The 13,491-nt window shown below is 45.8% G+C and overlaps 1 protein-coding gene across 2 annotated transcripts in view; it reads right to left on the reverse strand.

Annotated features, from left to right (window-relative positions):
- UNC5C (unc-5 netrin receptor C) overlaps nt 1-13,491 on the reverse strand; it is a 504,518-nt gene that overhangs the window by 34,262 nt on the left and 456,765 nt on the right. For both annotated transcript variants that reach the window (XM_053255347.1, XM_053255346.1), the window contains 2 exons: nt 8,383-8,532; nt 4,993-5,157 (listed from right to left, as the gene is read on the reverse strand). In XM_053255347.1, the coding sequence (XP_053111322.1) occupies nt 4,993-5,157; nt 8,383-8,532 (315 nt within the window). The remainder of the gene's footprint in view (nt 1-4,992; nt 5,158-8,382; nt 8,533-13,491) is intronic.

The raw sequence follows: 13,491 nt of genomic DNA on the forward strand, positions 1-13,491 counted from the left end.
CAAGTTCAGTAGTTTCACTCACTTCTGTCCTTCTGATATGACCGTTGACGGGTATCACCCGCCTCTTCTCCAAGCTGTAAATAACCCCATTACTGTCCAAACAGGCATGAATCTGATAACAGAGAAATCTCTCTTTTTCAAGTTACCAGTGCCTCCCAGCTAGGTACTTTGTAGAATCTTATTTATTTATCTAAGATAGCTGCTGGTACAGAAACCTCATCAGCATGTCTCCCATCCATCCCATTTGGAGGCTCATACTGTAGCAGAAACGCAAAATAAACCATTCTTTATCCCAGTGCAACAGACAGAAAGTCTTTATGTTGCTGCTGTCCTCTTTGAGGAATCATTTTCCCACAAAAGGGGGATTTTCTCTCCTTTTCATTTGTCCCTGTGTCTGATCCACCTTCCTTTTTATCTGCTGGCACTTATGCACACCAAACAGAATGAATTTATCAGAAGGATAGCTGCCCCTTCCCCCCAAATCCCCCCCCCCAACTATGTTCCTTCTGTTGTTGTTAGAGTTGTGTGGTTATTGAACTTCACAGACCTGCTGGGCTTGGAAAGTAAAAACACCATCCAAAGCCAGCAGGGTGGAGCTGTGTGGCTCAGAGATATGGCCTGCAGAATGAAAATGGATGGCTGGTTGCTATGGTACTGTGAGACCAGGATCATTCCTTATTGAGGTCAGTGGGGCCTTCTGACAGAAGTTGTTTGTAAGTGAAAAAGAGTTGTGAGGCTCTGGGTGACTGTGCCACAGTGAGCTGTGGGAAAGAAAGGGGAGGCCAAGGCAGCAACCCGACAAATAAGTCTGCCTTTAATTGTGGGAGAAGAAAAGGAGGACAGAATGTTTCACCTTGACTGGGCCATTTTTGCATTGCACGGGGGAGTCAACAGCAGCACTTCGAACATTTTAAAAATAAAATTACGGTGACAGCACTCACTCTGCTGTTGCCTCAGTGATGTCCCCTTGAAGTCAACGAGAGAATTCCATGGTTCTAAAGTCAAATGAGATCAAGACTACCTTCCCAAATCCAATTATGATCCTTCAGACTCGCATTCATTACTTAGCTAGAGTATACAATGCAAGAACAGTAGCAATCCATCTTCCACTGAAACAAAATTCTCATTCATTGTAAGAGATCAGGATTATCTGCTGTGCTTTTTCTTAGAATGCGACTTCTTTCTTTCTTTCTAGAATGTGACTTCCAAGTTTTTCCTTATTTTGAAAAATCACAGTGCAATCTATTTCCAATCCTAAACAAGTTCTTAGAAGTGGAACATGAATATAAATATTCATTTAAAAAGCAGTGCTATATACATATGCAATATACATATTGGTGGTGTTAGTAGTAGTAGTAAACTTTACACATTTAGGTTGAATCTTCTTTGAAGTGAGATATTTAGAAGTGGGTGTCAGGCATTCAATGAACATGGTTTCACCTATTCTTTCCCCCATGTGGTGGATATATATTCAAGCAGTTTACCAACAAAATGGTCACATTTACATTTCCTCCTGGTGCAGGAGGAAAGTTTGCTCTAGAGTTTGCTCTGTCAGCAAACTGTTTCTCAAGAAGAGCAACACACTCAGAAACCCCATGAACTAAGGAGTCACCTCAGCAGACACTGTACACTGCAATCTCCACATTCTTACATCTTCAGACATGGGTGTTTGTATAAAGAATGTCCCCCACCTTATCTTTTAAAAAAGACATGATTATCTTTTAAAAAAGACATGAGTGAAGCACCTTTCATGGTGGGCCAGTTACATGGATCGGATGTCAGTTACAGCAGCATAGCTTTCCCCCCAAAGAGCCTACCTATTAGGGATGTGCACGGAACTGCGCGGCGCGGTCCGGCACTGAGGGGGGGTCTACCCTTAAGGGCGGGGGGGTAGAACTTACCCCTCCCGCCGCTCTTCCCCCTCTGGCGCTGCAGTTTAAATCAAAGTTTTTGGTGCGGCAGCGTTCCTCCCTGCTGCCCCTGCCCCTGTCGTTGCCAGGAAGTCTCAGTAACAGGAGCACGCATGTGCGTGTCGCGGCGCGTGCACACCCGTCGCCGCCGTGCGTGCATGTGACGTAGGCAGCACGCGCGCACGGCGGCGACGCGCGCATGCGTGCTCCTGTTACTGAGACTTCCTGGCAACGACGGGGGTGGTAGAGATGAGTCTGAACCGGTTCGGAGGCCATTGTAAAGGCCTCTGAACTGTCCGGACCGGTCCGGACCTGGCCGGTTCAGTTCGGGTGGGGGCTCTCCCTTTAAGGGCGGGGAGGGTTTACTTACCCCTCCCGCCGCTTTGCCCCCTCCAGCGCCCGTATTCTTTGTAGAAATTGGGGCGGCAGGATACCTCCCCGCCGCCCCTTCTGCCGCCAGGACGGGGTGGGCGCGCGGGGGCGGCTTCGCTTTACAAAGATCCTGTTGCTGGTGCTGAGGGACTCACGGTTTAGTAATTACTGCTGCCAATGGTATTGAAAAAACCCGAACAGAAGCCAGCACAGCACCGAGCTGGCCTCCGCTCCGGCGGCGCCGCCCAGCAGCCACTGAGAACGGCTCTGCCAGGGAGGACGCACCGTCGCCGACGCGCTGCAGCGCCCAGGCAACCCTCACTTCTGGCTTCCATGCGACTTCCCCCCCACATGGCAGCCATTCTGCCACTCTGTATGAGGGGGGGAAGTCGCATTGAAGCCGGAAGTGAGGATTGCCTGGGCGCCGTGGTGCGTCGGCGACAGCGTGTTCTCCCTGGCGGAGCCGTTCTCAGTGGCTGCTGGGCGGTGCTGTGCTGGCTTCTGTTCGGGTTTTTTCAATACCATTGGCAGCAGTAATTACTAAACCGTGAGTCCCTCAGCACCAGCAACAGGATCTTTGTAAAGCGAAGCCGCCCGCGCGCACCCACCCCGTCCTGGAGGCAGAAGGGGCGGCGGGGAGGTATCCTGCCGCCCCAATTTCTACAAAGAATACGGGCGCTGGAGGGGGCAAAGCGGCGGGAGGGGTAAGTAAACCTCCCCGTCCTTAAAGGGAGACCCCCCTTCGGTGCCGGTCCGGACCTCTCTGGACCATGCACATCCCTAGGGGGCGGCCGGGAGGAACGCTGCCGCCCCAAATACTTCGATTTAAACTGCAGCGCCGGAGGTGGAAGAGCGGCGGGAGTGGTAAGTTCTACCCCCCCCCGCCCTTAAAGGTAGACCCCCCCTCAGTGCCGGACCGCCGGACCGGTCCGGTTCCGAACCGGTTCGGAGGCCTCCAACATGGCCTCCGAACCGGTTCGTGCACATCCCTACTATCTATAATGTCCTTCATGCCTTCATGTCCTTCATGTAAGACCTAATCAGGTCAATTTTATATTGAATAAGTGCATAGATAGGTTAGCCATATTGTATCAGATAGATGCTTGACATGGGTCTGTTTGCTCGACACAGTTTAGGCCTTGTAAGTTGAGACCATGCCAAATTCCCCTGTTCTAGCAAAATTTTCCATGCTGTCAAGAGCAGCCCCCATCTAGAGCTTTTGTCTAAAATCAGAGAAAATTGGCCTGTTGGCTCGGGCACACTTCCTCATTTTTCAGTACCTCAGATCGAAAGTACGCCAAGACTCGGTGTTCCATTTGAAGGGGGGTCGCTTGGCCCACGCCTTGTTCCTCTTTCACATCTCCCCTAGCCAATGATATTAAATGTCAAGCGGGGAACAGGTTACCGGAGGGTCATGGATGGTCAGGACCCCTTCTTTATCCAATCACTATTAGTGCGTAGGTGGGAAAGGTGAGGGTACTTAAGACCCTGATCTGGAGCAAGAGGGGGTCTGTGGGACCAGTGAATGCAGAAGGTGAAGAAAATAGAGGAAGGAGGGGAAGGAATCGATCGCCCAATCTGACACACCCAACATCTCGCAGAAGAAAAGGAAACATCAGTTTCCTTTGGTAAGCTCAGGGGAATTGAATAAGCCATAAAGAGTGAGTGAAAGTTCTGGCAATCTAGAGCGTGTCAGCTTAATATTGCTTTTAATTGCTGAGAGAGAGAGAAAGATTAGAACTCTGTGTGTGCAAAACTCTGTGTGCGCTGCTCTGTTTCTTCTGAATATTGGTAAGAAAATAAATCTGTTTTGATTAAACACAACCCCTTCATTCTCCTCGTGTCTTCTTGAGTCTTGAGATTCTCGACAGCCATGACCATCAGAAAGAACCCAGTTAGTGTAAGGATTTTTGGAATCTTCATTTATTCCTGGTTGCAGGGATTTTGAGGTGCCAAAAATCTCTTACATTTCCAGGAAGTGGGTCAGCAGACATTTTACAATCAGGATTCACCATGGGCTAATGAAATTTATGGCTGCTTTTATCTTCCCAAAGTTGTAATTGGAATTTGTTTGTCTACATTATTAAGCATTTAGCTAGCACTTTGCAGCATATAAAGATCCTAGTAAATTGTCTCATTTGCTTTCACAATAACGCCTTGAAGCAGTAAATAAGGGCTGTTCCAAAAATTACATAAGAATTTGATGACAGAGTAGGGATTTGAACCCAGGCCTTGCCAAGTTCATTCCCAACACTCTTTCTCTCCGAGACTCCCAGTATAGAAGGAAAAAAGCTTAATGGATATAAAAAAGAAGTTATGACTTACATCTAAAGTTGCTCTTGAACAAGGGATTGCCCTGCCTTTCCCCAGGCTCTCCCCAAAAGCTACTCTTGGGGGTCAGGGGATGCTCAGAAATGGCAAAGAATGTGGCTCAGGGGTCTGCAGGGGGAGGGGGGAATCCCCCCAAATTGTGCAGAGGCACCTTCTGTTGTGCAGCTGCAGTGGCAAGTAGGGAGCAAGGAAGAACCCTTGTGGAAGAACCATTGCAGGAATGCTACTTTCTATGTATGAGCATGAATGTATGTATGTATTCAAATACAAAGTTATGTATTTGAACCTCTGAAGTAATATTGTTGGGGGTGGGGGGAGGGGAGGGGGAGGGGGCAGGCCACCATTTCCCTCCTCCCTGCAGGAATCTGAGCCTCCTCACCTCTGAGACAGAGCAGTTGAGCTGGAATATCTGCCCCTCTCCTTCAACCTGCCGTATGCAGAGTTTGCACACCAGTTCCACTGTATTCAGGCTGAACCTTTCCAGGGTGAAGGTACAATGTAGATTTCTTTGACATCCACTCCAGATGTGGTAAAAGGGGATTTCCTGTGGAGGAAATGGTAGTGAATGAAAATGGGCACTGACTTATTTCAGTCAAGTCCAAGTAGAAAAAATTCCATTATAATTGGGGAACACAACAACTAATGTATCACTGATTGGCAGCAGCTTCAGGACAAAAGAAAATACAAATCTTTCCACAATGGGCAGTTAGTGATTGAGTTCTCTACAAAGGCAGTAGCCACTGACTCTATCTATCTATCTATCTATCTATCTATCTATCTATCTATCTATCTATCTATCTATCATATTTTTATATCATATATTTTATACCACCAGATATGTACATCTCTAGGCGGTGTCCAAAACTTAAAATAATCTAAAACAAAATAAAAATAGAATTTCACAAAATACAATAAAAGCAAATTAAACAGTTTGAAATTAATTTCAGTTAAAAGCCTACGAAAAGCTGCATCTTGAGGATCTTCCTAAAAGCAAATAGAGAAGGGAACAGGGAACATATTCCAAAGTCCTGAGGCAGCCACAGAGAAGGCCACCAAACAAACTGGCGGCAACAGTAACTGGATATCTTCAGAGGATCATGACAGGTTTCATGACAAAAAAAGCGCTCTCTTAAATATCCTGGGCCCAAGCTCTTAAGGGCTTTATAGGAACTGCCGCCGTGGCCTGGCCCACCGCTGCCGCGGGCCGAGTGCCACGGCCGCCGCCAGCGGACCGAGTGCCCCCGCTGCGGCCGCCGCCGCCAGCAGGCCAAGTGCCACCGCCAGCAGGCACTCCTGGGTGCGCCAGCCAATCAGGGACGCATTTTTCCCTGGCACACCCAGGAGAATTAAATATATAGATAACCAGCACTGTGTATTTCACCCAGAAACATATAAAACTGGTGCTACATGGTCCCTTCGGGTTGTCCCTGTCTGGCTGTCGCATTCTGTACCAATTGTATTTTCCGGACTACGTACAAAAGCAGCCGCACATCGAGTGCATCACAGAAGTCAAGCCTGGAGGTCATCTATCAGGCTGATCAAAGCAGTCTCAACCCCACAACCTACTTGAAAGCCGGTTTGAAATGGGTCTAGATAATCTGTATCATCCAAAACTGCCAGGAGCTAAGAAGCCACCACCCTCTCAATCACGTTGTCCAACCACAGAAGATTAGCAACAGGTCTGTAATTAGCTAACTCCGAAGGATCCAATGCAGGTTTCCTATCAAATAAGATCTAATAATAGCCTCCTTAAGACAAAGGGGCATTCTGCCCTCCCTCAGAGAAGCATTTATAATATTTACCAGAACCTCTCTGATAATACGATTACCAGATGAGATAGGCCCAGTTGGGCAAGGGTCAGGAGAACAGGTTGTAGGACACACATTCCAAAGCAGTTTGTCCACATCCTCAGGAATCACAAACTGAAAATGATTCAATCTAATTCTATAAGAGGAATTGCTGGACACTTCCACAATAGACACTGAAGTAACTGTGCAATCCAGTTTGGCCCAACTATGAGAGATTTTATCAGCAAAAAAATCACTGAAAACTTCACAAGTGACTGACGGTTCTAAGTTCAAATTCAAGGGGCAGGGAACATGTACTATCCTCATCACCACCCTAGACAACTTGGTTAGACGTCAATTTGCAGAAGCAGTGCAGGCAGAAAACAACCATTTATTTGCCACCTGCACTGCCAGAGCATAGATCTTCAAATGTGCTCTCTGTTGTGATCTGTTGGATTTGCACCGAGTCTTCCTCCATTTGTGCTCTAGTTGTCTACCTTGTCACTTCAGCTCCCATAGTTCTTCTGAATACCACGGGGCTGACTTTGAAGCAGGTCAGAGGGGGAGCTTAGGAGCAATTGTGTCTACTGCTTCCGTAGCTCATTATTCCATGTTTGCACCATAGCATCGACAGAATCACTAGCAGAGCCAACTCTAAACCCTTCCAAGGCTTCTTGGAATCCTATTGGATCCAATAACCTTCTCAGGCGGACCAACCTAATAGGTCTTTCACCCCCAGACGTGAGTTGCGGTTGCAAGTCCTACATTAACCAGATGGTGATCCGTTCATGACAGGGGGGAGACAACAGGAGCCCCCCACCCATGGGACACCACCCTGATCAGAGTGGAAAACCAAATCGAGTGTTTAACCAGCATAATGTGTCAGTCCAGAAACCAACTGGGATAGGCCCATAGTCGTCATGGCCACTATGAACTCCTGAGCCACTCCTGACAACCCAGTCCCAAAATGAACACTGAAGTCCCCCACAACCAACAACTTTGATTGGGACTTGTGTGTGTTTAACATTTCCCAAACCAACTTTGGGGAAATTGATAATAAATGTTTTACATTGCTTTACAATGTTAAAGCAGATGTTATTCCACAGATTCGGCATTAACAACGATCAGATAAGGCAGGGCACAACACAGAGAGACATTGAACTCAGGGACAGAGCCATAATTGGGCAGAGGGGTTCAAAGAACCTGAGCTTTCTAGCTCCTGGGAGCTGCCTGGCTCCCCTCTGCCCTGAGCTCCAGCTGGCCTCATTCCCAACCGGCTTCATGGACAGCTTTGGTGTTTTCTTCATTTCCCCCCTTGCTGGGGGAGAAAATGAAGAAAACACACAAATGACAATGAAGTTGGCTGGGAAATGAGCTTGGGAGGACATCACACATGGGGCATGGCTGGAGCACATGAGGGGCCACTGGGGAGAGGGGCAAATATGAGCCCACTCTCCTCTAGCTATGCTCCTAACTGAACACATGAACACACATAAAAACCCGGCTCTGGTTTCACAGTAAAAAGAACCAGGAACTTCAACATGTTTATTCCAAATTCCAAGAGGAGAGCTGGTCTTGTGGTAGCAAGCATGACTTGTTCCCGTAGCTAAGCAGGGTTCACCCTGGTTGCATATGAAAGGGAGACTACAAGTGTGAGCACTATGAGATCTTCCCCTCAGGGGATGGAGCCGCCCTGGGAAGAGCAGAAGGTTCCAAGTTCCCTCCCTAGCTCCTCCAAGATAGGGCTGAGAGAGATTCCTGCCTGCAACCTTGGAGAAGCCGCTGCCAGTCTGTGAAGACAATACTGAGCTAGATAGACCAATGGTCTGTCTCAGTATATGGCAGCTTCCTATGTTCAAATGAGTCACTCACTATATTTTTAGCTTAAAAAATCATTGCATGATGCGAAGTATCTCCAGTTCTTTTTATTGTGTCATTCTTGAGCATAGCAACAATCACTTCCAGCACTCACCAATCCTTACCTGGTACTTAGCCAGCAGTTTGCTCTTCCAGAGGGAGTGGGCAATATCATGAATAGACAAGCGAAGGTTGTGGGTACTTCCTTTGAAATGCAAAGATTTTGGTTCTTCCAGTAGCTGTCCACCCATTTGTCTCTCCAGCTGCAGCACTTCCTAAGGGTAGCAGAAAGACAAAAATGCAACTGTGATTGAAAGTCCATGTTTTGTGAAGATGCTACTTACTCTACAACCCACTTAAAGAACCAATATTTGGATTAAAACCAAATTCATGCCCCTAGGCAAAACAAACCTTACTACTCCTACTATAACGCGCTGACCTCCCAGCTTAACCTATCTCACAGGGTTCTTCCAGGGAGAAAATAAGATAACCCTCCGTATGCTAGCCTGAGCTTCATGGAAGGACAGGATACAAAGACTCACACACAGCACAAGGGAACACAGGCAGCCTGAGCAACGCCCCTGCCCTTGCATGCTTGGAAGCACTGTTGATGAGGCTGTGTTGGAGGGCTCACAGCACTCAGTTGCTTGACATGATGACCACTGGAAATAATGGCAGTCACACGGTGCAACTGTGAGGATGGAACTCTTACAGTGGAGCAAGGTTGCCATGCAGTGCAGCCCACTCGGAGATACTTATGAGTGCACAGGGGCGGGGCAGTGCTCAAGGCACTTGCATTCCATTGTGCTGTATGTGAACCTTTGTGTCTTGTCCTTCCATGAAGTTCAGGATAGCATACCTGAGCGTTACTTTACTTTATTCCTGGAAGAATCTTGTGAGGAAGGTTAAGCTGGGAGGTCACCCATTAAGATTCACAGCTGAATGGGGAAACTGAATACAGACTGGCCCAAGGCAACGCCTTATCCACTGTACCATACTGGCACTTGGTTCAAAACTAGTAGTTCACTCTTATCTGGGCCAGGAAGTGAGCTGCCTGCTGTTAAATACAACTCTGAAGAGTAACTATTACAGAAACAACAGTCCGTGAAAGAAAGGAATGAATGCTTCCAGATAAGCACACATGCATCGAGCTCGGACTTGCCCACAGGGCAACAGGACATATTCCCTGTGCACCCCATCTATGAGGCGCCCCTGCACCCCACCGCACTCGGCAGCAGTGAGTACTCCCACCCTTAATTACCCATTCTGCTCAAAACCCGGCGCCCTCCACACATACATTCCACCGCCCTCTGAGTGCCCCCAGTCCAGCCCTGACATGCATTACAGGAAGGACCTCTGTTGTGCAAACTTATTCCAGAGGAAAGACACAAGCAGAATCTGTTGCAGAATTGTAGCAGCTGTAACTATGTTCCCATTGGAATAAGTAATATTGCATGATAGGCTGGTTTGCCTTGTTATGCGGTTTGCTTAACTGCTTAAGAGAGTCAAGATCAAAGCCCAAGTATACAGGTAACACTCCAAATTGACAAAGTGTCATTCTGGATACTGTTCAGCCTGAGGCATCTTCAAGAGAGCCTTATTCCTTGCCTTCAAGAGGCCAGCTCATGAAGTTGTTGCTAGCTTCTGGGCTACTCACTGAAAATACATCTCTAAGGCAGTCCATGCAAGAGAAACGCCACAATTGTTTTGAAAGGACTGTCTTGACCCTATTTACCTGCTAAGACTGAAAGAGCATTATGAATGAGGAGGATTTAGACAGGGATGAAAAAGAAACACTAGATAATCATTTTTAATGACTACCTAGTATAAGAGATCATTCCTTTGCTAAAATAATAAGCTTGTATGTCAAAGCATATTGGCAGACATCCCACCTAGTTCTTGCCAGTGCAAGAAGAGAAGTGTTGCACACTGAAGAAATGAAGCTGTGGTGCTCTGTAATGTTGCACTACTAGAAGACTTTGTCCAGCACATATACGAGGTGGTTCAACCTGTTGTGCAACTTGCCAGCAACTTCCATTAACACAAGGGCAAATCTGGAAGAGACGCCCCTTTCTTTGTACAATGTCCTTGTTCTAGTGCAACAGCATTATGCAAGTGCAACACTAGTCTAAATATAGGCTAAATGTGGACAATTACAAAGACTACCAGACCTTCACCATCTGCCATAAAATTATATTAATGTCAATTATGATGTGAACAAAACATAAAACTACAAACAATGCACAGCTGGATGATTACATATGCAATTTAATATACAAAAGGTAGCTTCATAAATGCAAATAGTCTGAAGTAATGCTTTATCTGTGTCTGTTTCCTCATACATGCATGCACATGTGTGTGAATACACACACACACAATTGGAAAGTATATCCTATACAACCACTGTTTTCTGCACATAAATTTTCAGTGGTTTGCAGAATTTACTTCCTAAACCAAATTTAATGCAATATCTTTGCTTCTTTAGGCTGATAACGTATTGATCTTTCTATGACAACAGTGAGCGGCCTAAAACATTATCTACAGGTGGCTTCAGCTTCACAAATGGATCTACGGACACATGCAAGCAAAGTATTTTCCCTAAAGACAGAAATGGAAAAAACTTTTGAAATCCAGAACAAATGAAGTTTAGCTTCCGCAGTGAACTGTAATAACATTATGTTGGCCATGTTCAGATCTAGTTAGCAAAAATGACAACGCTGATGTCCCCTACTAACCTGACACCTGACAAGTCCTAAAGTAAAACGTTGCTTGTTTTTAAGCTATTAGAAGAAAAGGAACATAATTAGAAAGCTTTTAGAATTAGGGTTCTGCCAATCAATCAGTTCCAGTTTCTTTCTACTTTTCCTAGTATGCCTTAATTACCTCATGAAGATGTCTAAAGAGAAAATCAATAGTAATTATTTGATTACTATCAATGTTCATTACGTCCAAATTATCTCCCTGGGTTTTCTAAAGAAAAATTCATCTTTGCATTCAATGTACTGATATATGCATCCCTCCCACATAGTATGGGTACACACCATCAAAGAGTTTCACTTGTACATGCATATTTATGACCTGATGCATATACTAATTCTACTGCCACTTAGCATATATATAGTGCCTTAGTGTAGCAACTAAATTCAAATCCATTATCTCAGCAATCCTAACAACCAACCTTTGTCTAAGCCAGGGCTGCACACAACTTTGACCCTCCTGTAGATGTTGGACTGCAACTCTCATAATGCCTGACCATTGGTCACTGTGGCAGGGGACAATGGAAGTTGTAGTCCAACAACAGCTGGACTAGAGCGGTGCTAGGGATCATGAGGAAGGGTATTGAAAATAAAACTGCTAATATTATCATGCCCTTATACAAAACTATGGTGCGGCCACACCTGGAGTACTGCATACAATTCTGGTCACCGCATCTAAAAAAGGACATTGCAGAACTGGAAAAGGTGCAGAAGTGGGCAACCAAGATGATCAGGGGCACCTTTTTTATGAGCCAAGGCTACAAGACCTGGGACTTTTTAGTTTAGAAAAAAGACGACTGTGGGGAGACATGATAGAGGTCTATAAAATCATGCATGATGTGGAGAAAGTGGATAGAGAGAAATTCTTCTCCTTCTCACATAACACTAGAACCAGGGGTCATCTCATGAAATTGATTGCCAGGAAATTTAGGACCGACAAACAGAAGTATTTTTTCACACAATGCATAATCAACTTGTGGATTTCTCTGCCACAAGATGTGGTGACAGCCAACAACCTGGATGGCTTTAAGAGGGGTTTGGATAACTTCATGGAGAAGAAGTCTATCAACAGCTACTAGTTGGAAGGCTATAGGCCACCTCCAGCCTCAGAGGCAGGATGCCTCTGAGTACCAGTTGCAGGGAAGTAACAGCAGGAGGGAGGGCATGCTCTCAACTCCTGCCTCTAGGCTTCCAGCAGGATCTGGTGGGCCACTGTGTTAAACAAGATGCTGGACTAGATGGGCCTTGCGCCTGACCCTGCAGGGGTGTTCTTATGTTCTTATGAAACTCACTGGGTGACTCTGGGCCAGTCATGTATCTCTCAGTCTAACCTTCCTCACAGGTTTGCTGTGAGGATAAAAATAAGCATATACACCGCTCTGAGCTCTTCAGAGGAAGAGCGGGTTATAAATGTAATAATAATAATAATAATTTTAAAAAATGGCTTAAGAATGGCAACTTGAAGAAAGAAACAGAGGGTTTAATACTGGCTGCGCAAGAACAGGCACTAAGAACAAATGCAATAAGAGCAAAAGTCGAAAAGTCAACAACAAACAGCAAGTGCCGCCTTTGTAAAGAAGCAGATGAAACAGTGGACCACCTAATCAGCTGTTGTAAAAAGATCGCACAGGCTGACTACAAACAAAGGCATGACAAGGTAGCAGGGGCGATACACTGGAACATCTGCAAAAAATACAAGCTACCTGTAGCCAAACATTGGTGGGACCATCAAATTGAAAAAGTGGTCGAAAATGTAGATGTAAAAATATCATGGGACTTCCGACTTCAAACAGACAAACATCTGCCACACAATACACCAGATATAACTGCAGTCGAGAAGAAAGAAAAACAAGTCAAAATAATCGACATAGCAATACCAGGGGATAGCAGAATAGAAGAAAAAGAAATAGAGAAAATCACCAAATACAAAGATCTACAAATTGAAATTGAAAGGCTGTGGCAGAAAAAGACCAAAATAATCCCAGTGGTAATTGGCCCCCTGGGTGCAGTTCCAAAAGACCCTGAAGAGCACCTCAACACCATAGGGGTCACAGAAATCACCATCAGCCAATTACAAAAAGCAGCTTTACTGGGAACAGCCTATATTCTGCGACGATATCTATAACAATTGACAATAAAATTCAGCCATCCCAGGTCCTTGGGAAGGACCCGATGTCTGGATAAAACAAACCAGTCAATAACACCTGTCTGACTGTGCAAACAAGAATTAATAATAATAATAATAATCTTTTGCAAATGAACTGAGGCTGAGAGATGCTTGGATGGCCAGAACACAAGACGTTGCCTTACACCAGCTCAGACCACTGGTGCAACTGGCCCAGTTTTGTCTACACTGACTGGCAGCAAGTCCTCAAGGTTTCAGCCAGGAGTCTTCCCCAGCCCTTTCAATGCCAGGGGCATTCTGCATACCAAGCCCATCCCTGAGCTGCTGCTGCAAGATCTGAGCCAAGGATATTC

Source organism: Hemicordylus capensis, chromosome 5 (genome assembly GCF_027244095.1).
Source record: "Hemicordylus capensis ecotype Gifberg chromosome 5, rHemCap1.1.pri, whole genome shotgun sequence".
Lineage (NCBI taxonomy): Eukaryota > Metazoa > Chordata > Lepidosauria > Squamata > Cordylidae > Hemicordylus > Hemicordylus capensis.